This window comes from Xenopus tropicalis, chromosome 2, assembly GCF_000004195.4.
Source record: "Xenopus tropicalis strain Nigerian chromosome 2, UCB_Xtro_10.0, whole genome shotgun sequence".
Classification (NCBI taxonomy): domain Eukaryota; kingdom Metazoa; phylum Chordata; class Amphibia; order Anura; family Pipidae; genus Xenopus; species Xenopus tropicalis.
This window is the reverse complement of record NC_030678.2, coordinates 2,732,700-2,751,877: the sequence shown is the minus strand read 5'-3', so window position 1 is coordinate 2,751,877 and position 19,178 is coordinate 2,732,700. Positions and strand designations below refer to the sequence as shown.

General features: G+C 47.2%; 1 protein-coding gene across 2 annotated transcripts in view; it reads left to right on the top strand.

Moving 5' to 3' along the window:
• The window catches only part of cfap44 (cilia and flagella associated protein 44), a 39,321-nt gene extending 22,558 nt beyond the window's left edge, over nt 1-16,763 (top strand). For both annotated transcript variants that reach the window (XM_031896433.1, XM_031896432.1), the window contains 18 exons: nt 365-513; nt 2,172-2,451; nt 3,210-3,265; nt 4,309-4,471; nt 5,542-5,672; nt 6,609-6,802; nt 6,995-7,184; nt 7,443-7,620; nt 8,456-8,935; nt 10,266-10,469; nt 10,705-10,900; nt 10,990-11,100; nt 11,873-12,003; nt 12,665-12,781; nt 14,031-14,232; nt 14,369-14,529; nt 15,444-15,578; nt 16,517-16,763. In XM_031896433.1, coding sequence (XP_031752293.1) covers nt 365-513; nt 2,172-2,451; nt 3,210-3,265; nt 4,309-4,471; nt 5,542-5,672; nt 6,609-6,802; nt 6,995-7,184; nt 7,443-7,620; nt 8,456-8,935; nt 10,266-10,469; nt 10,705-10,900; nt 10,990-11,100; nt 11,873-12,003; nt 12,665-12,781; nt 14,031-14,232; nt 14,369-14,529; nt 15,444-15,578; nt 16,517-16,705 — 3,267 coding nt within the window. In that variant the 3' untranslated portion in view covers nt 16,706-16,763. The remainder of the gene's footprint in view (nt 1-364; nt 514-2,171; nt 2,452-3,209; nt 3,266-4,308; nt 4,472-5,541; nt 5,673-6,608; nt 6,803-6,994; nt 7,185-7,442; nt 7,621-8,455; nt 8,936-10,265; nt 10,470-10,704; nt 10,901-10,989; nt 11,101-11,872; nt 12,004-12,664; nt 12,782-14,030; nt 14,233-14,368; nt 14,530-15,443; nt 15,579-16,516) is intronic.
• The last annotated feature ends 2,415 nt before the right edge of the window (nt 16,764-19,178 follow it).

Sequence of the window (19,178 nt, the reverse complement as noted above, 5' to 3'; positions counted from 1 at the left end):
TAATAACATAAACATATTTGTGTTGGGTTTTTTTGTTTGTATATTTCTTCCTAAAATCTTCTGTAAGGGTAGAACTGAGGGTCCCTATTGTCTTTTCATACTTCCTGCCATTTCCTGCCCCTGGCTCTTCTCTGCCCCTTCCTGCCCCTGGCTCTTCTCTGCCCCCTCCTGCCCCTGGCTCTTCTCTGCCCCTTCCTGCCCCTGGCTCTTCTCTGCCCCCTCCTGCCCCTGGCTCTTCTCTGCCCCCTCCTGCCCCTGGCTCTTCTCTGCCCCTTCCTGCCCCTGGACCTGCTGTTTGTTAATGCGATAAAGCAAAACCAGTTGTGAGAGTAACAAACATGGATTCCATCTTGTTCTCCCCTAGGACGGCTATGATTCCGGTTTCCTCTACCTCTGTGAGTTTTCGGACCTGCAGGACCAACCCGAGGACTTAACTAGCAGGAGGGATGAGCCCCTAAGTGTTCTGCCTGTCGAAGATACCACCAGTAACCCCATCTATAAATTCCACTTCAGGTGTGCCATCTCCTGCCATTGCCCCTGTTACGTGCCATTATGCCAGCGTGCCCATATAGGCAGATAGACTGTGCCATAACCCCAGTTGTACCAGTGCAAAAATGGCTGCCCCCGGGGCTACACAGCAGGGTATTTATATAAACTATAGTAGGGTTTCTGTAGCAAACACCCCAGCTGTACCGGTGCAGGAACGGCTGCCCCCGGGGCTACACAGCAGGGTATTTATATAAACTATAGTAGGGTTTCTGTAGCAAACACCCCAGCTGTACCGGTGCAGGAATGGCTGCCCCCGGGGCTACACAGCAGGGTATTTATATAAACTATAGTAGGGTTTCTGTAGCAAACACCCCAGCTGTACCAGTGCAGGAATGGCTGCCCCCGGGGCTACACAGCAGGGTATTTATATAAACTATAGTAGGGTTTCTGTAGCAAACACCCCAGCTGTACCAGTGCAGGAACGGCTGCCCCCGGGGCTACACAGCGGGGTATTTATATAAACTATAGTAGGGTTTCTGTAGCAAACGCAACTTTTTCCAGTGCAGGGCAACAGTACATAATATAGTGAATAAAGTGCCCCCTATTCTAACATATAGGGATATTATAAGTCCCCGAGGAGTTCCTTATAATATATAGTGAATGAAGTACCCCCTATTGTAACATATAGGGATATTATAAGCCCCTGAGGGGTTCCTTATAATATATAGTGAATAAAGTGCCCCCTATTGTAACATATAGGGATATTATAAGTCCCTGAGGAATTCCTTATAATATATAGTGAATAAAGTGCCCCCTATTGTAACATATAGGGATATTATAAGCCCCCGAGGAGTTCCTTATAATATATAGTGAATAAAGTGCCCCCTATTGTAACATATAGGGATATTATAAGTCCCTGAGGAGTTCCTTATAATATATAGTGAATAAAGTGCCCCCTATTGTAACATATAGGGATATTATAAGTCCCTGAGGAGTTCCTTATAATATATAGTGAATAAAGTGCCCCCTATTGTAACATATAGGGATATTATAAGCCCCCGAGGGGTTCCTTATAATATATAGTGAATAAAGTGCCCCCTATTGTAACATATAGGGATATTATAAGTCCCTGAGGAGTTCCTTATAATATATAGTGAATAAAGTACCCCCTATTGTAACATATAGGGATATTATAAGTCCCTGAGGAGTTCCTTATAATATATAGGGAATAAAGTACCCCCTATTGTAACATATAGGGATATTATCCCTATATGTGACAAGTCAATGAGAAGTTCCATGACCATAAAAAAGTACGAGGCCAAAGGCTGAGTGCTTTTATACAGGTCATGAAACTCTGAGGGGACTTTTAATAATCTCATATTTTACAACAGAGGGTACTTTATTTATTATAATACACAAGTTACAGTGAGTCATGTGACTCCGATTATAACTGATGACATCACTAAGCACCGTTTATAAGGTTATCATTTACAGTTTGGTTCCATAGGGAAATGACCCAACTGTATATTATTTATTAATTAGTTTGATACACTTTCATTTTTTGCCGTTACTGTTGCTTTAACATTACTGGGCATAACCGCAGAGCTGTGTGTATATGTGAGTATAAGCCCAGCTTTCTGGCTCATGTTCTGATCCGTACGGATCTTGTGTCTCATTTCCAGCTCCAACAAACAACTGCTGTTCTGCGGGATGCGGGACGGCACGGTGCGGGTGTACCCTCTACAGGCCAATGACCCGCTGCTCACGTCCATGCACGGCTATTGGGCCCTGGGAGTACATGATAACCAATACGGCAGAGTCCAGTCCATCAGTACCAGCTATGACAATCAGTACTTGGTGACCTGTGGAGGGGACAGCAACATCTTCACGTTTAGCATCCTCTCCATGGAAGAAATAGAGCGAGACCTGAAAGGGAATAAAGCGAAAATACCTTCCCCCCGGGTATGTGACACATGGTACCTTCCCCTCTGCTAGAAGCTTAGCATGGATAGGCTTTGGGCAGTACCAAGTGGGCTACAGAGGGCACAGCGGCAGAATTACAGGCTATTATTATTAAGCAGTGCTGATAGGTGAGATGCAAAATGGAATGTTTTTCCCGGTATCTTGCCTCTTATCTCTCTGCACATTTAATAAATGATTCTAGCCCCCATGAACCCAGTGTTGCCCACCCATTTGACTGTTACTATGTTATAGAATGGCAAATTCTAAGCCACTTTTCAATTGGTCTTCATTATGTCTTATAATTTTTGAATTATTTGCCTTCTTCTTCTGACTCTTTGCAGCTTTCAAATGGGGGTCACTGACCCCGGCAGCCAAACCCTATTGCTCTGTGAGGCTCCAGTTTTATTGTTATTGTTACTTTTTATAGCTTATTTTTGTATTCAGTCCCTCCCCTATTCATATACCTGTCACTCATTCAAATTAGTCCCTGGTTGCTAAGGAAATTTGGATCCTAGCAATCAGAAAACTGCTAAAATTCCAAACTGGAGAGCTGCTGAACAAAAAGTAAAATAACTAAAAAAAAAATACAAATAATGAAAAATGAAGACCAATTGCAAACTGTCTAAGAATATTACTTCTTACCTACATCAACTAAAAGCTAACCCAAAGGTGAACATCCCTTTTGAAGTTGAATAACCCAAGTATTATTGCGGCCATATCTCATTGCATGGAGCTTATCTGTATGTTTTTGTTGCTAGAATGATACAGAGGGAGTGAGGCCAGTGGAGGATATTGAGGATCCAAACGCTTACAGGTAAGATACAGAAATATATATATATATATACACACACACACACATATATATATATGTATATAGTAAGATGCCATTTGACACAGTACAGATAGGAGTCTGTAATTCCAATGGTCAGGAATGGCTGAGTGACCCGTAAAGGGGAACTTCACCCAAACACAACTTAAGCTATTTGAAAAGTAAATATATATACATCAATTGCAATATACAAAAATTAAACAATAAGCAGCCTTTTCATGATTTTGAATGTAATAATCTGGTTTGGAACAGTTCCCTAAGCCCCGCCCCCTGTTCCCCAGCTAATCTGATCTGACTTCTTTGTGACTAAAGGTGCCCATACACCTTCAGATCCGCTCGCCCACCTACGGGTGGGCGATATCAGGCGAAACCAGGCTAATTCTTGGCCCTGGGGCTAAATGATTGAATTATAACGATGGGTATAGGCAAAGTCGGTTCGGGGACCCATCAACGAGCCAATGCGGTCCCTGATCTTTCTAAATTTTTTAACCTGCCCGATCGAGATCTGCCCGATTTCAGGCCAGATGTTGGTCGGGCAGGCCCGTCGTTCGTGCCCATACACGGGCCGATAAGCTGCCGAATTGGTCCAAGGGACCCATATCGGCAGCTACAATCGGCCTGTGTATGGGGACCTTTAAATAAAATGTAACAGTAGTCGACTGTCCTCAGCCTGCCTTCAGACTGCCTCCTCCCAATCCCACAATCCCCTGCTGCACACATGATGTTGAAAAGGAAAGGAACATCCCAGTGCAATGCATTGTGGGTTATGTAGTTCCTGCAGGCTGCCTGTAAGCTGTGGAGAAGTTGTTACAATGTGTAACATCAGTGTTTTAGTCCTTCCTCCCCTGCCAGAGTTTCAAATGATGCAGAAAGAAGAATTGCTTTGCAGCTGCGTTTTAGTTGGTATTTATTACTTTTTCTGAAGGAACAGATTACAGGGACAGGGATATTAGGGGTTTCTGGGTTGGTTTGGAAGTTGAAGTTCCCCTTTAGGCAAGTTGTTTACGTGAGTGGCCATTGCTCCCCAGCATAGAGGACGCCAAGCAGAAGCGGCAGCAGGACCTGTTGGTGCGACAGGCGGAGGAGCAGAAGAGCCAGAAGCGCCACTTGCTGGCGGAACTGAGGAGGGAGTTTGAGCTGCTGCTGGGCAGGAATGCGGCGCTGCCGGGACACATGCAGCTGAGCAGGGAGGTGGGTGTGGCCTCTTAGCGCCTAAACATGGCGCATTATCTCTGAGAAGTTGCATTATGTAGAGAATATCGGCCCGTGGCTAGCAGAAGCCACTGTGGCACATAATGTCGCTCCTGCATTGATACCAGGGATGCACTGAATCTGCCATTTTAGCATTTGGCCGAATCCTTTGCGAAAGATTCAGGCAAATAACGAACCAAAGCCTAATTTGCATATGCAGATGAAGGTAAGGAAGGGTTAACCCTGCGTTACATTAACTGTGTGTATGTTACAGAATGGCCTATTCCTAGCAGCTTTGCCATTGGTCTTCATTATTTATTATAGTTATGAACTATTTGCCTTCCAAATGGGGGTCACTGACCCCAACAGCCAAAACCTATCGCTCTGTGTCACAGTGTTACTTTTTATTACTTATCTTACTATTCAGCCCCTCTTCTACTCATATTCCAGTCTTTCATTTAACCCACTGCCTGGTTACTAAGGTAAACAAGACCCTAGCAACCAGATAGCTATTGAAATTCCAAACTGGAGAGCTGCTGAACAAAAAGCTAAATAACTGAAAAACCATAAAAAATGGAAAGACCAATTGCAATTTGCCTCAGAATATCAATGTCTACATCATATTATTAAGTTAATTTAAAGGTGAACTTCCCCTTTAAAGATACGGTTTGGCCAGGACCATGGCTGGTGGATTCGGGGCATCCCTGATTGATATATACCCCCATATGCAATAATAGGTACTAAGTTTACCCAGGAGCAGTAACCTATAGCAACCAATAAGATGTTGGCTTTCAAACAGGTGACCAGTAAATTCTAGCTGCTGGTTGCTATGGGTTACTGCTCCTGGGCAAACTTAGTGCCTTATATTACATAACCCCCACGTGACATTACTATGGAGAGGTGACATATACATAATTAACACTGGTCAAATTTGCCACCCAAAACAACCAATCAGCAGTGATCTTTGATCAGTCTGCTACAGGTAGAATGAGAAAAGCAGATTTCTGATTGGTTACAAGGGGTATTCCCGCTGTCAGTAAATGCGCCCCATGGTTCTGCTCTTGCGGTAGGAGTTTGAAATGGATCAGCGGATCCGGGAGGAGATGGAGAGGCAGACGTCGGAGAAGATCCGCACGGCGCTGAGAGAGCTGGCCTGGGAGCAGGAGAAGCACAGCGTGGCGCTGAGGAAGCTACAGGCTCGGTCAGTGGTGGGACTGGTTTGTACTGGCACAGGGGGGAACATAGGACTGTGCTGTGGCCCTGTCATATACAGTAATTATAGCCCAGCCCTCCATACCCAGTAACTGTCTGTCTGTCTGCTATCTAACTGCTAATCTATCTGTCTATCTATCTATCTATCTATCTATCAATCATCTATCTATCTATCTGGTATCTATTTGTCTATCTATCTGTTATTTATATATCTGATATTTGTCTATCTATCTGCTATCTCTCCATATTTCTATCCGACTGTCTGTCTGTCTATCTATCTATCTATCTATCATCTATCATTTGTCTATTTAGCTATCTGCTATTTATCTGCTATTTGTCCGTCTGTCTGTCTGTCTATCTATCTATCATCTATCTATCTATCCAGGGGCGGGCCAAGCCGACCGTGCGCCCTAGGCAACCCGGTCGGCCAACTCCGCCCACCTCCCCGCCCCCCCCCCCCAAACGGCGCATGCGCGCCAAAGCACAGGAGGTGGTGCAGGGTTGGTGGGGCGATTAGTCGGTCATTGCCTCCGCAGCTAATGACAAGCGGCGGAGGCAGTGACAAAGTAGCACTAGGGGTGGGCAGGAGAGGCTCCTGTCTGGCGCCCCCCAATCATTGCGCCCTAGGCAGCTGGCTCTTCTGCCTACCCCTAGTTCCGGCCCTGTATCTATCTATCTATCTATCATCTATCTATCTGTCTGTCTGTCTGTCTGTCTACTATCTATCTATCTATCATCTATCTATCTATCTATCATCTATCTATCTATCTATCTATCTATCTATCTATCGTCTGTCTGTCTGTCTGTCTGTCTGTCTGTCTGTCTATCTGTCTGTCTGTCTATCTATCTATCTATCTATCTATCTATCTATCTATCTATCTATCTATCTATCTATCTATGTATCTGACTCTCTGTGTGACCGCAGGTTCAGGGACAATGTAGAGTGTGACACAGTGACAGTACGTGCCATTAGCAGCAGGCACCAGGTCCCGACCTACAGGATGCTGGTTCTGTCGGACAATTACCCCCAAGGGAAGGGAACGCTGATGAAGAGGAGGCCGACCCGACACGACCTGCGTGTGAAAGAAGGTGAAGCAGCCAAGGAACCATGGGATGTAGGTAAGTAGCTGCCTGTTGGTGTGGGCAGGGCTTGGGGGCTGCTGTCAGTATCTAGGCTGAGGGCCTATCACAGTGGCCTGTTACCCAGTGGGAGGAGCTTCAATAGGGTTAATGGTTCCAGGGCTGCCCAACAGGAGGCCTATGGGCTGTGCTGAGTGCCCATGTAACCTGCATGTCCCTATATCCCACCAGGTACAGCGGAACCAAGTGCAACCCTAGGAGAGAAGGAGCTGGAGGCCCTAATGAATCAGCAGAAGCAGAAGAAGCAGTGGGTGGGGCGACGCCATGGGGGGGCACAGGCGGAAAGAATGAGGAACATTATGGAAAAGGCAGAGAAGGCAAAATCCAAAATTGCCCAGAGGAAGCGAGAGTGGGCGGAACTGTAAGTGTGTTATCTACGCTGTGGGCCTATCACAACGGGCTGCCACACAGTGGGAGGGGCTTGTGTTTATTAGGCCAACAACATGTGCAGAGTAACACAGAACAACCCAATCAGATTCTTTCTTTCTAGAATTTGGTTTGGGATTCAGACAAATTCCAGAACTTTTTGCAGTATTAAACTGAACCAAATCAGCAACCCCCCCCCCCAGCACTTCTGTCCCTTTACTGGACCCTCATTACCTGCTCTGCCCTCTCACAGCTACAGGAAGAAGCCCAGCGAGGACTATGAGGACCCCGAGGATGTGACGGCCATCAAGCGCGCCAAGGAGAACATGGGAGACTTTAACCTGAAAACCTCGGAGGATTACACTGTGCCGGAGCATCTGCGCATCAATGCAGAGAGGAAGAGGAAGGAGCTGGCAGCGCTGGAGGGCACGGTGGGTACCATGCAGGGGGGCGTGTCAACTCACTGACCCCCGCAGCCAAACCCTATTGCTCTGTGAGGCCCCAGTTTTAAGGTCCCCATACACGGGCCGATTCTAGCTGCCGATATGGGTCCCTTAGACATATTCGCCAGCTAATCGGCCCGTGTAAGGGCAGAAACGAGGGGCCTGGCCGACCCATATCTGGCCTGAAATCGGGCAGGTTAGAAAATCTAGTCAGATCGGGGACCGCATCGGCTCGTTGATGGGTCCCTGGACAACTTTTCCTATACCCATCGTTATAATTCAATCGTTTGGCCCCAGGCCCAAACGATCGAATGAGCCTGGATTCTCCCGATATCGCCCACCTATTGGTGGGGGATATCGGGAGAAGATCCGCTCGCTTGCCGACATCACCAAGTGAGTGGATCTTAAGGTGTATGGGGACCTTTATTGTTACTTTTCATTCCTTATTTTTCTATTCAGCCCCTCCCCTATTATATACCAATCTCTTATTCAAATCACTCCCTGGTTGCTAAAGAAATTTGGACCATAGCAACCAGATAGCTGCCGAAACTCCAGCAAGCTGCTGAACAATTTTCGAAATAGTTAAAAAAAAATACAAATAATAAAAAATGAAGACCAATTGCAAATTGTCTTAGAATACTACTCACTTCCATCATACTAAAAGTTAACTCAAATGTGAACAACCCCTTTAATGACGGGGGCCTGGGGGCTTAGGGTGGCAGCTAAAGGTTTGCTGGGGGCATTTGCCCTCCTAATGCTAAATAGGTGCTAATTAGAGAGAATATTTGGGCTCTAGCCAATCACGGCTGTTCCTGTTCTACAGATACACAAACAGAAATCAGCCATGAACCGGCGCATCCTGGCCCTCAGGGACTTGAAGGAGAGCACCATCGAGCAAATCCAGAGCTTAGTGACCAACGTGCACCATATCCAGTCCATGTTGGATCCATCCAATCACCTCCCTGTCCCACCGGTACCCACAATGCACCCCGACGAGACTCCGGAGAAGAGGTTCCAGTATAACAACAAGACGCTGAGTAGGTTCAGGCTGGAGCAGGAGAGCAGGGCCCGCGAGCGCCAGGCAGGGGGGGCTAATGGATTCGGAGGTTTTGGAACACAAACCACAACTGTGGAAACAACAACAGATTCCACCAAATCCACTGGATCCACCACTCACAGCTCCCAGCCTTCCCCGACTCCACCCCCCCAAATGCCAATGGGGGAAACGTCTAAACTGGAGGAGGAAATCAGAAGGACAGAAGAGATTAAGAACTTGTATTTGCAGGAACATCTGATCCAAAAGGTGAGACAAAGGGTCAAAGCTGTTTTTATTGGGTGCGGGCATTGATGTGGGCACAGGGGGGCATGTAGGGTACTAAGTAGGGTGGATAGGACAGGAGGGATTGCCCCCCAGCATCTGTATTTGTAGAACTGGTTGGAAACCCCCCCCACAGATTTATTGTTTGAACACAAAAAGACAGAGCACAGGATCCAGCAGTGGGCAAGAGAATGGCACAGCGGGTACAGGGCACAGTGAGTACAGGGCACAGTGAGTACAGGGCACAGTGAGTACAGGGCACAGCGAGTACAGGGCACAGTGAGTACAGGCAGAGTGAATACAGGGCACAGTGAGTGCAGGCAGAGTGAATACAGGGCACAGTGAGTGCAGGCAGAGTGAATACAGGGCACAGTGAATACAGGGCAGAGTGAATACAGGCACAGTGGGTACAGGGCACAGCGGGTACAGGGCACAGTGAGTACAGGGCACAGCAGGTACAGGGCACAGCAGGTACAGGGCACAGTGAGTACAGGGCACAGCAGGTACAGGGCACAGTGAGTACAGGGCACAGCAGGTACAGGGCACAGCAGGTACAGGGCACAGTGAGTACAGGGCACAGCAGGTACAGGGCACAGTGAGTACAGGGCACAGCAGGTACAGGGCACAGTGAGTACAGGGCACAGTGAGTACAGGGCACAGCGAGTACAGGGCACAGCGGGTACAGGGCACAGCGAGTACAGGGCACAGTGAGTACAGGGCACAGCGAGTACAGGGCACAGCGGGTACAGGGCACAGCGGGTACAGGGCACAGCGAGTACAGGGCACAGTGAGTACAGGGCACAGTGAGTACAGGGCACAGTGAGTACAGGGCACAGCGAGTACAGGGCACAGCGGGTACAGGGCACAGCGAGTACAGGGCACAGTGAGTACAGGGCACAGTGAGTACAGGCAGAGTGAATACAGGCACAGCGGGTACAGCGCACAGTGAGTACAGGGCACAGCGAGTACAGGGCACAGTGAGTACAGGGCACAGTGAGTACAGGGCACAGTGAGTACAGGGCACAGCGAGTACAGGGCACAGCGGGTACAGGGCACAGCGAGTACAGGGCACAGTGAGTACAGGCAGAGTGAATACAGGCACAGCGGGTACAGCGCACAGTGAGTACAGGGCACAGCAGGTACGGGGCACAGTGAGTACAGGGCACAGTGAGTACAGGGCACAGCGGGTACAGGGCACAGCGGGTACAGGGCACAGTGAATTAAGGGCACAGAGCTTTTATTTAGTGGCTGATTACACTGGGTTCTGTGGTTCTGCGGTTCTGCCCAATAACCTGCCCCCCCCTGCTCCTGACAGATTCACACTTTAGTGTTGGACTTTGACGCCGAGCTCCGGATCCTGCGGCACCAGAAGATCCAGCTGGATGTGGAGATGAAGATGGCCGACCTGCGCCACATCACCCTGTTTGAGGAGCTGCTGCTGCTGAAGGAGTTTGAGAAGCGAGAGGACACCCTGCAGGAGAGAGTCAGCGAGCGCATCGCCGAGAAGGGAGAAATGACGGTGGGTGCTGGCGCTTTTTTCAAGGCGGCCATCTTGTGGTTGGCAGAGGCATTATAGAGAGTTTGTTATCCCGGCTTCTGCTTTAAATCCCAGTGGGTGAGCTTTAGCCTATAGGATAAACCCATGGAAATGGGATTTTGTTTTAGGAGTTTGGAATTCATTCCCAGAATTCCTTTTGTTGATTTGTATCTGTATGAGGCAGTCTCCTCAACCTTAATGATTTGTTTCCCTGCAGAGAAGGTTGGAAGATTCCATGCAGCAGCTGGACACAAAGAAGCGAGAGATTGGCCGGTTACAGGAGAAGGAGAAGGCCATTCACTCTGCCTTCCAGGCCTCCCTCGGGGAGAATAATAAACTCGCTACGTTCCTCAGCAAAGTCTTCCGCAAGAAGATCAAACGTACCAAAAAGAAGGAGGAGCAAGCGGCCGAAGGTGAGCGGATTCCCCTGGGCCCAGTCTAATGGCGCCGCCTAATGTTCCGGGGATTTGGGTCTCCATGTAACGTTGTTGGTCATTTGCAGATGAGGAAGATGAGAGCGAAGAGGAGTCGGATGAGGAATCCGCGTGGGAAAGTGACGAGGATGGGTCTGGGTCTGAGGAAGGCGTTTTTGACGACTCCGTTTGCCCAAACAGTAGGTTTTAGCTATTGGACCCCTGGGTCCTGTGATTGTTGTTTATTTGTAATTGGTAACAAATGGGTGACCCTGGGGAAGAGAGCAGTCCAGGAGCAGGAAGTACAGAGAATCAGAGCTCTGTACCTGGGTAAGTACTGGGGGGAGATTGGATTCACTTACCCAGGGGGAGGTTCCTGCCTGACCATGGGAAAGAGAGCAGCCCAGGAGCAGGAAGTACAGAGAATCAGAGCTCTGTACCTGGGTAAGTACTGGGGGGAGATTGGATTCACTTACCCAGGGGGAGGTTCCTGTCTGACCATGGGAAAGAGAGCAGCCCATGAACAGGAAGTACAGAGAATCAGAGCTCTGTACCTGGGTAAGTACTGGGGGGAGATTGGATTCACTTACCCAGGGGGGGGGTTCCTGCCTGACCATGGGAAAGAGAGCAGCCCATGAGCAGGAAGTACACAGAATCAGAGCTCTGTACCTGGGTAAGTACTGGGGGGAGATTGGATTCACTTACCCAGGGGGACATGGGAAAGAGAGCAGCCCAGGAGCAGGAAGTACCTTTATTGCATGTGGTTCCGTAGGGCAAATACATTTGCTGACTTTATATAGAAGGGTTTGGCAGCCAATGGCATTTCAGATGCTCTCAGCACCCAGTCTGGCAGCTTTTGTCTGTTTTGGGTTGTTAGGAGATCCAGTACAACAAAACTGAGAGGACTGCTGGCTGCCAATCCCTGTCCAGTAAACCATTTGCCCCTGCTAATTGCCCCTCTGTCCCATTCAGACTGTGACCCTGCCCTGTTTGAGAGCACCTTGCAGCTGCGGGAGAAGCGATTGGATGTCGAAGAGGCTCTAACAGAAGAGAAGAAAATTGTGGATAATTTAAAAAAGGAGTATGATTCGCTGTCCAAAAAGGTACCGGACCTGCCTCATATGCCATCATTATCTCTATATGTAAGGTACCAGCAAGGGGCCTGACACAGTGCTGGGAATCAGCATTCTCATTGGTCAGTTCCTCTGCATTTATAATAAGGTTTCTTTATCAGTAGAATTCTCATTGGTGAATTTTCTTGCATCTATAATTATGTTTTTGGCAGCTTCTATAGCAAAACTAGGGGGAGCAGTGGGCTGGGTTTACATCCCCTTTAAAAACCCAGTGGGTGAGCTTTAGCTTATAGGATAAACCCATGTACATGGGATTAGTTCCCAGAATTCCTTGTGTTTATTTGCACACGTATGAGGTGGTCACCCCAACCTTTAGCAACCAGGGAGAAGTCTGAATTAGAGACCAATATATTGATAGGAGGGGGACTGAATAGGAAGATAAGTGATCCTCGTTTAAAAGTGGGGCTCATTTATAAACACTGGGCAAATTTGACCCTGGGCAGTTACCCACAGTAACCAATCAGTGATTAGCTTTTTGGAGCCAGTTGCAAGTAGTACAATAAAATCAAACATCTGATTGGTTGCTATGGGTAACTGCCCAGGGGCACACTTGTTTATAAATGAGCCGCAGTGAGAGCTTCTCCTGCCCTTGTTGGGGCCCTTCTGAGCTTTTCCAACTGATCTCCCCCAGATAAAAGCCCTCGAGCTGAGCCTGAGCCAAGCGGAGGCAGAACTAGAGGCTTTCCAGAGGGAGAAGCAGCGGAAACTGAACGAACTGGACGTGGTGGTCCCACTGAAATTGCACCAGGTAGGGTGGGGTTGGTGGGAAATGGGAGGCAGAAATACGTACATTTACAGTTACATTGCCCCTCGCCCTTAATAAATAAATGAGCTCCATTGAGCTTTATAGCATCGAGGCAGCCATCTTTGGGCACAAAGCATTCTGGGACACAGTGAGAATGCTACTGGTCCTGGTCATTGGTTCAAACCAGGGGCTGTAGCGCAGGATCTATCTGCACAGACAGAGCATTACCTATAGGTGTAGGGGTGTATACTGTATGTGCAGGTATATAGTTACATACATAGTAGTACAGGTATGGGATCCCTTATCCGGAAAGCCGTTATCCAGAAAGCTGCGAATTAGAACTTTACAGAATTAGAATTTTAAAACTGATTTCCTTTTTCTCTGTAATAATAAAACATTACCTGTACTTGATCCCAACTAAGATATAATTACCCCTTATTGGGGGCAGAACAGCCCTATTGGGTTTATTTCATGGTTAAATGATTCCCTTTTCTCTGTAATAATAAAACAGTACCTGTACTTGATCCCAACTAAGATATAATTACCCCTTATTGGGGCAGAACAGCCCTATTGGGTTTATTTAATGGTTAAATGATTCCCTTTTCTCTGTAATAATAAAACAGTACCTGTACTTGATCCCAACTAAGATATAATTACCCCTTATTGGGGCAGAACAGCCCTATTGGGTTTATTTAATGGTTAAATGATTCCCTTTTCTCTGTAATAATAAAACAGTACCTGTACTTGATCCCAACTAAGATATAATTACCCCTTATTGGGGCAGAACAGCCCTATTGGGTTTATTTAATGGTTAAATGATTCCCTTTTCTCTGTAATAATAAAACAGTACCTGTACTTGATCCCAACTAAGATATAATTACCCCTTATTGGGGCAGAACAGCCCTATTGGGTTTATTTCATGGTTAAATGATTCCCTTTTCTCTGTAATAATAAAACAGTACCTGTACTTGATCCCAACTAAGATATAATTACCCCTTATTGGGGCAGAACAGCCCTATTGGGTTTATTTAATGGTTAAATGATTCCCTTTTCTCTGTAATAATAAAACAGTACCTGTACTTGATCCCAACTAAGATATAATTACCCCTTATTGGGGTAAAGGGGTAAACTGCAGAGCTGCTGAAATAACTGAAAAACTACAAATAATAAAAAATGAAGACCAATTGCAAATTATCTCAGAATATTACTCTCTACATCATACTAAGTTAACCCATCCCTGTATTCCCCGCAGGTGGATTATTTAGTAAATGGGGAGATCCCCGGGGACCTGTCGCAGGCGCTGGTATTTACCAACCAGTCCCTGGAGAGCTTGCAGCAGCGCATCCGGGAGCTGCAGCAGGAGAAGGTGGAGAAGAGAGAGCTGTACAGGCAGGCACGGGAGCAGCACAAGCAGCTCATCAGGGACAAAAAGGAGGTGGAGCGCAAAATTAAAGGTAAGTACACTGGGGGCCGTCCAACCGTACGCTTGAGTCACTGTGTCCCACCCCCTGGGCTTATTTGCCCCGGCGCTGATTACTATAAGGGCAGTGGGTGTGCGTTTCTAGTGTAATGCCCGGCTCTGCCCCGCAGTACTGGAGGAGAGGTGCAGCCAGCAGATGCTGAGGAAGTTCGGGCGCATAGTGGACCTGGAGGCTCTGCAGACCCTGTCAGTAAACACCACCCTGGAGGAACTGAAGATCAAGTCGTCAGAGAGGGCCCAGAGGATGGACGGGGAACTGGCTGAATGGGAGGTGAGTGGCGCTGTTCCTTCCTGCACCACCGGGGGGAGCAGCAAAAGCAATGGAAGAATTTTTAAAGGGAAACTTTACCTTTATTGGTTAGTTTGTCATTTGTATTTGCCACCTGGGCTCAGGGGTGTCCTCAAATACTTTCAGTACCCCCCTCCCTTTAGCTTATAAACAGATACAGACAGATACATTTTTCTGATTTATACAGGATTCTCATTGGAAGATTATTTTGCATATTAATGTAGCTGTCTAACAGGCAACAGGAAGGAGCCCCCAGTGTGGGCGGCCATGTTGTGGCACTAACATGCAAATGATCCCTAGTGCCCCAGTTTGCTCATTATGTGTGTGAGAGAGCCCCGCCCCCCAGGGCCAACAGCTACATTAATATGCAAAATATTCCTCCAATGAGAATCTAGGTATCATTTGCATGTTAGGGCCACAACATGGCCGCCCACACTGGGAGCTCCCTCCTGTTGCTGGGGGCATAGTGCCCACAGGGGCATATTTTTGCACAAACTGGTATTGTTTCCCACAATGTGGGCTCTATTCACCCGTGCCTCCGGTGGGGTAAACAGTTTTCCACTGATAGGTGCCCTTTAAAGAGACAGTGTATATATATTTGAGAAAATGGATTCTTTCGCTTTAAGACTTTCTAGTTTTGTCGACTGGTTTCCTATTGGCCGTTCCTTCTGTACATTCCAACTTCCTGCTGTGTGAAGTTAGCCCATGGCTCGGTGCCTTTTGGGCACAAAACACTTTGCCTCATGGTGCCTTGTTGCCCCCTTTGCCCCTATGGCTCATACAGATGGGCCCAGTTCCGCCCCAAAGAGACTGACCCTACACTCTCAGCTAGTTATTGCTTTATGTCCCTTTGTGATTGGCTGTTTATTTACCATTTATTCCATATAAACCGCCAGGAGAAGGTGACGGAAGCCAAGCGGAACCTGATGGAAGTGACTCGGGAGCAAACCCGGAAGCTGCAGAAGATGAATGAGCTCCTCACAGAAAAGAAGGTTCTGGAGTCAAAGCTTGATGCTCTGCAGACTGCTGTGGTACGAAGGCCTCAGCCCCATTCCTATTGGTCATTTCATCAGATCCCATTATGCAATGAACACATGATGTGTGATCCCATTACCCATGAGCACTGCACTCAGGCAGTTTGTTCTAATCGGCCACTGTCCCTACAGTGTTAAAAAGTGCGCTACCCCTTTAAATGAATGTGCCCATCGTTATGATGGCGTCGGGGGCGGGGACTGACGTGAATGAAATCAGTGGTGCTGTATAAAATAAAAGCTGATCACAATGAGGCTGCCAGTGTAGGCAGTGTGTCACAGAGTTCATTCATGTCAATCTTGATACAGCAGAGCTTACAATCTAATTTCCCTGCCATATGTCACATACACAATTCTGGAGCATTGCATGCAGGGGATCAAACCAACGACTCTGGCATTGTGAGACCGTCATTGTGCAGCAAATGTGTGATGTAATCATTATGCTAAGTGATGACATCATTGTGCAATGGGATGATGTCATTGTGCAGCAAATGTGTGATGACATCATAATTCTATGTGAACACATCATTGTAGTATGTGATTACATCATTATGCTATGTGGTGACATCATTGTGCTATGAGATGATGTCATTGTGCAGCAAATGTTCGATGACATCATTATTGTCACTATGGTATGACATCATCATGCTAAGTTATGACATCATTCTCCTGCATTACATGGGTTTCAAGTCTTTTGGGACTCAGTAAGGATATAATGGGGGGAGTATAATCCCGGGAGCAGATTAATCCTGTAGGTCTCCTTGTATATTGCCCCCCGCTTGTGTTGTTGCCCTGGCAGTGCCCATAGATGGTAACTCAGCCCTACTATTGCCCATTCTCCCTGGGTTCCTGATCAGACCTGTTCTAGTCACCCTATCCTGGCCCTGATTGGCGGGGGCTCTTCCCAGCATCTCATTTGTGTCTCTTTGTGGCGCCAGGGAGAAGAGTTCAAGGGCCCTCGCAGAGCAGAGACGAAGGAGCGACAGAAGCTGCTGCACTTGGTTCAGATGCAGACGGAGGAGATCAGTAACCTGAAGGAGGAGATTTCTCTCCTGAGCAAGAAAGGGGGAAGTATTCTGCCCCCCGCGCAGCCCCCCATCTCCCACAGCAGGGGGACCGTTATTTAACCGCCCTTTCCCTTTCCCTCTGCCCTTATCATTCTGATTAAACCAATGATTGTGCTTAGCCTGTGCCTGTGTCATTACAGTGTGAGCTGAGGATGATGGGTATTGTAGTTCTGCAGTGCAGAGAGTGATATTGCTGTAAATCCAAATTCCTATTCCTGCCCTTCTGCCAATCACACACTTTAGGCTCCGTGTTGCAGACCTTCTGCTCAATGGTTTTCAGTGCTTTGATGTAGGGCCCTAACCTACAAGTCTTGAGGGCCCGGTGTGGCCCCGACTGGGCAGTAGGGGAAAGAGATTGGGGTAGAAATACAGCAGTTAGATCCTTTATATGATAAGCCCCTTCAAGTAATCCCCCCTCCTCCCAGTGTATGTGCCGGGGGGCCCCTCTGTCACGTATTGCTCAGATTGTTAGAGCTTAATTTGGGCATCTGGGGCGCCATAATGGTGGGAGGGATTAGTTTTCGGCACAGTGTGTGTCAGGCCCCTTGCTGGTACCTTACATATAGAGATAATGATGGCATTTTCCCGTCATTATATGGCACAGGAATCAGACATGGGGATAAAGGGACAGACTTGTTCAGTGCTGGGAAACTGTGCTTATTGCTCCCAACTCCAATTGCAGGAACAGAGAACAGGGAGCCGGATTTACTCACATCAGCTGGGATTCTCATTGGGGGATTTGAGGGAAAGTTTTATTGTGCAATATTGCTTTAAGAATACAGCCCTGATGTTGCTGGACTACAGCTCCCAGCATGCCTCACCCTTCATTATATGTTACATTATTCTGGGATTTGTAGTCCAGCAACAACTGTGTAAAGTTTGGTTGAACAGTGCTGTGCCGCAGGGTTTACATAAAGTTCTCCTCAGATTCAACATGGGCCTGTGAGGCAGGTCCGGTACCCATCAGCTGGGATTCTCATTGGAGGATTCTTTTGCATAATAATGTAGCTGCTGTCCCTGGGGGGCGGGGCTCTCACACACATGCGCATAATGAGCAAACTGGGGCACTAGGGATCATTTGCATGTTAGTGCCACAACATGGCCGCCCACACTGGGGGCTCCTTCCTGTTGCTGGGGGATAGTGCCCATAGGGGCATTTGTTGCACAAAATTGTATTGTTTCCCCCCATCCAGAGTGTGGGCTCTATTAACCCTGCACTTCCAGTGGGGTAAATAATTTTCAACTGATAGGTGCCCTTTATCTAATTAATGCCCATGGGATACTGACAGTTAGAGAGTCTCTGGGTAATGGGGCTTAGCAGTAAGGGGAGGGGTAATTATCTAATGTATCCCATAATAACCCACCCCCAGAGCTTCCCCCACAGCAAGGGCTTCCAGGAAATATAATAACACAATAACTCAAAAAATATCAAATATTTTAGTATTTTGTCTGTTTAGTACAAACTTGTAGGAGAACTAAAGTCTAAAATAGAAAATCATTAGAAATGCTGTATTCTGTATACTGAACATAAATATAAACATTATGAACTTACTGCCCAAGCCCAGGGGGTGAGAAGCCTAATTAAAGGAGAACTAAACCCTAAAATAGAAAATCATTAGAAATGCTGTATTTTATATACTGAACATAAATATAAACATTATGAACTTACTGCCCAAGCCCAGGGGGTGAGAAGCCTAATTAAAATAATGATTTATGCTTTCAAAGTTGTCCACAGGGGGCCGCCATCTTGTTACTTTGTTATACCATCTTCTATAAGATCTGGCTCCTGCACATGCTCAGTGGGCTCTGGGCGGCTGTTGGGAGGCGGAGCTTAGGGAACATAGTAAATTATCAAAACAACAGCACAAAGCCAGCGGCTGCATTACTATGCACAGTATTCCCCCAATGAGAATCCCAGCTGATGTGAGTAAATCCGGCTCCCTGTTCTCTGTTCCTGCAATTGGAGTTGGGAGCAATAAGCACAGTTTCCCAGCACTGAACAAGTCTGTCCCTTTATCCCCATGTCTGATTCCTGTGCCATATAATGACGGGAAAATGCCATCATTATCTCTATATGTAAGGTACCAGCAAGGGGCCGGACACAGGGAATCAGCATTCTCATTGGTCACTTCTCTTGCATCTATAATGAAGGGAAAATGCCATCATTATCTCTATATGTAAGGTACCAGCAACATGACTGACAGCTGTTCGCCCTCTCCCCTGTGTTCTGTACCCAGAATGCACTGCTACAGTGTGACCTTTCCCTTGACTAAAGCATGGCCGCCAATGAAGCCTCTCGTTTATAAAAAATAATCCCTTCCAAGAATCGTTTACTTCCCTGAGATTTTCTGACTGGATCATGGCTGCCCTGTGTGTTTTCTACCCAGACTCCTCTGCTTTCCTACTAAATAGAACATGGCTGCCCTGTGTGTTTTCTACCCAGACTCCTCTGCTTTCCTACTAAATAGAACATGGCTGCCTGTGACTAGCTTTCTGGCTAGAACATAGCTACCAATGAAACCCCTGGCCAAGC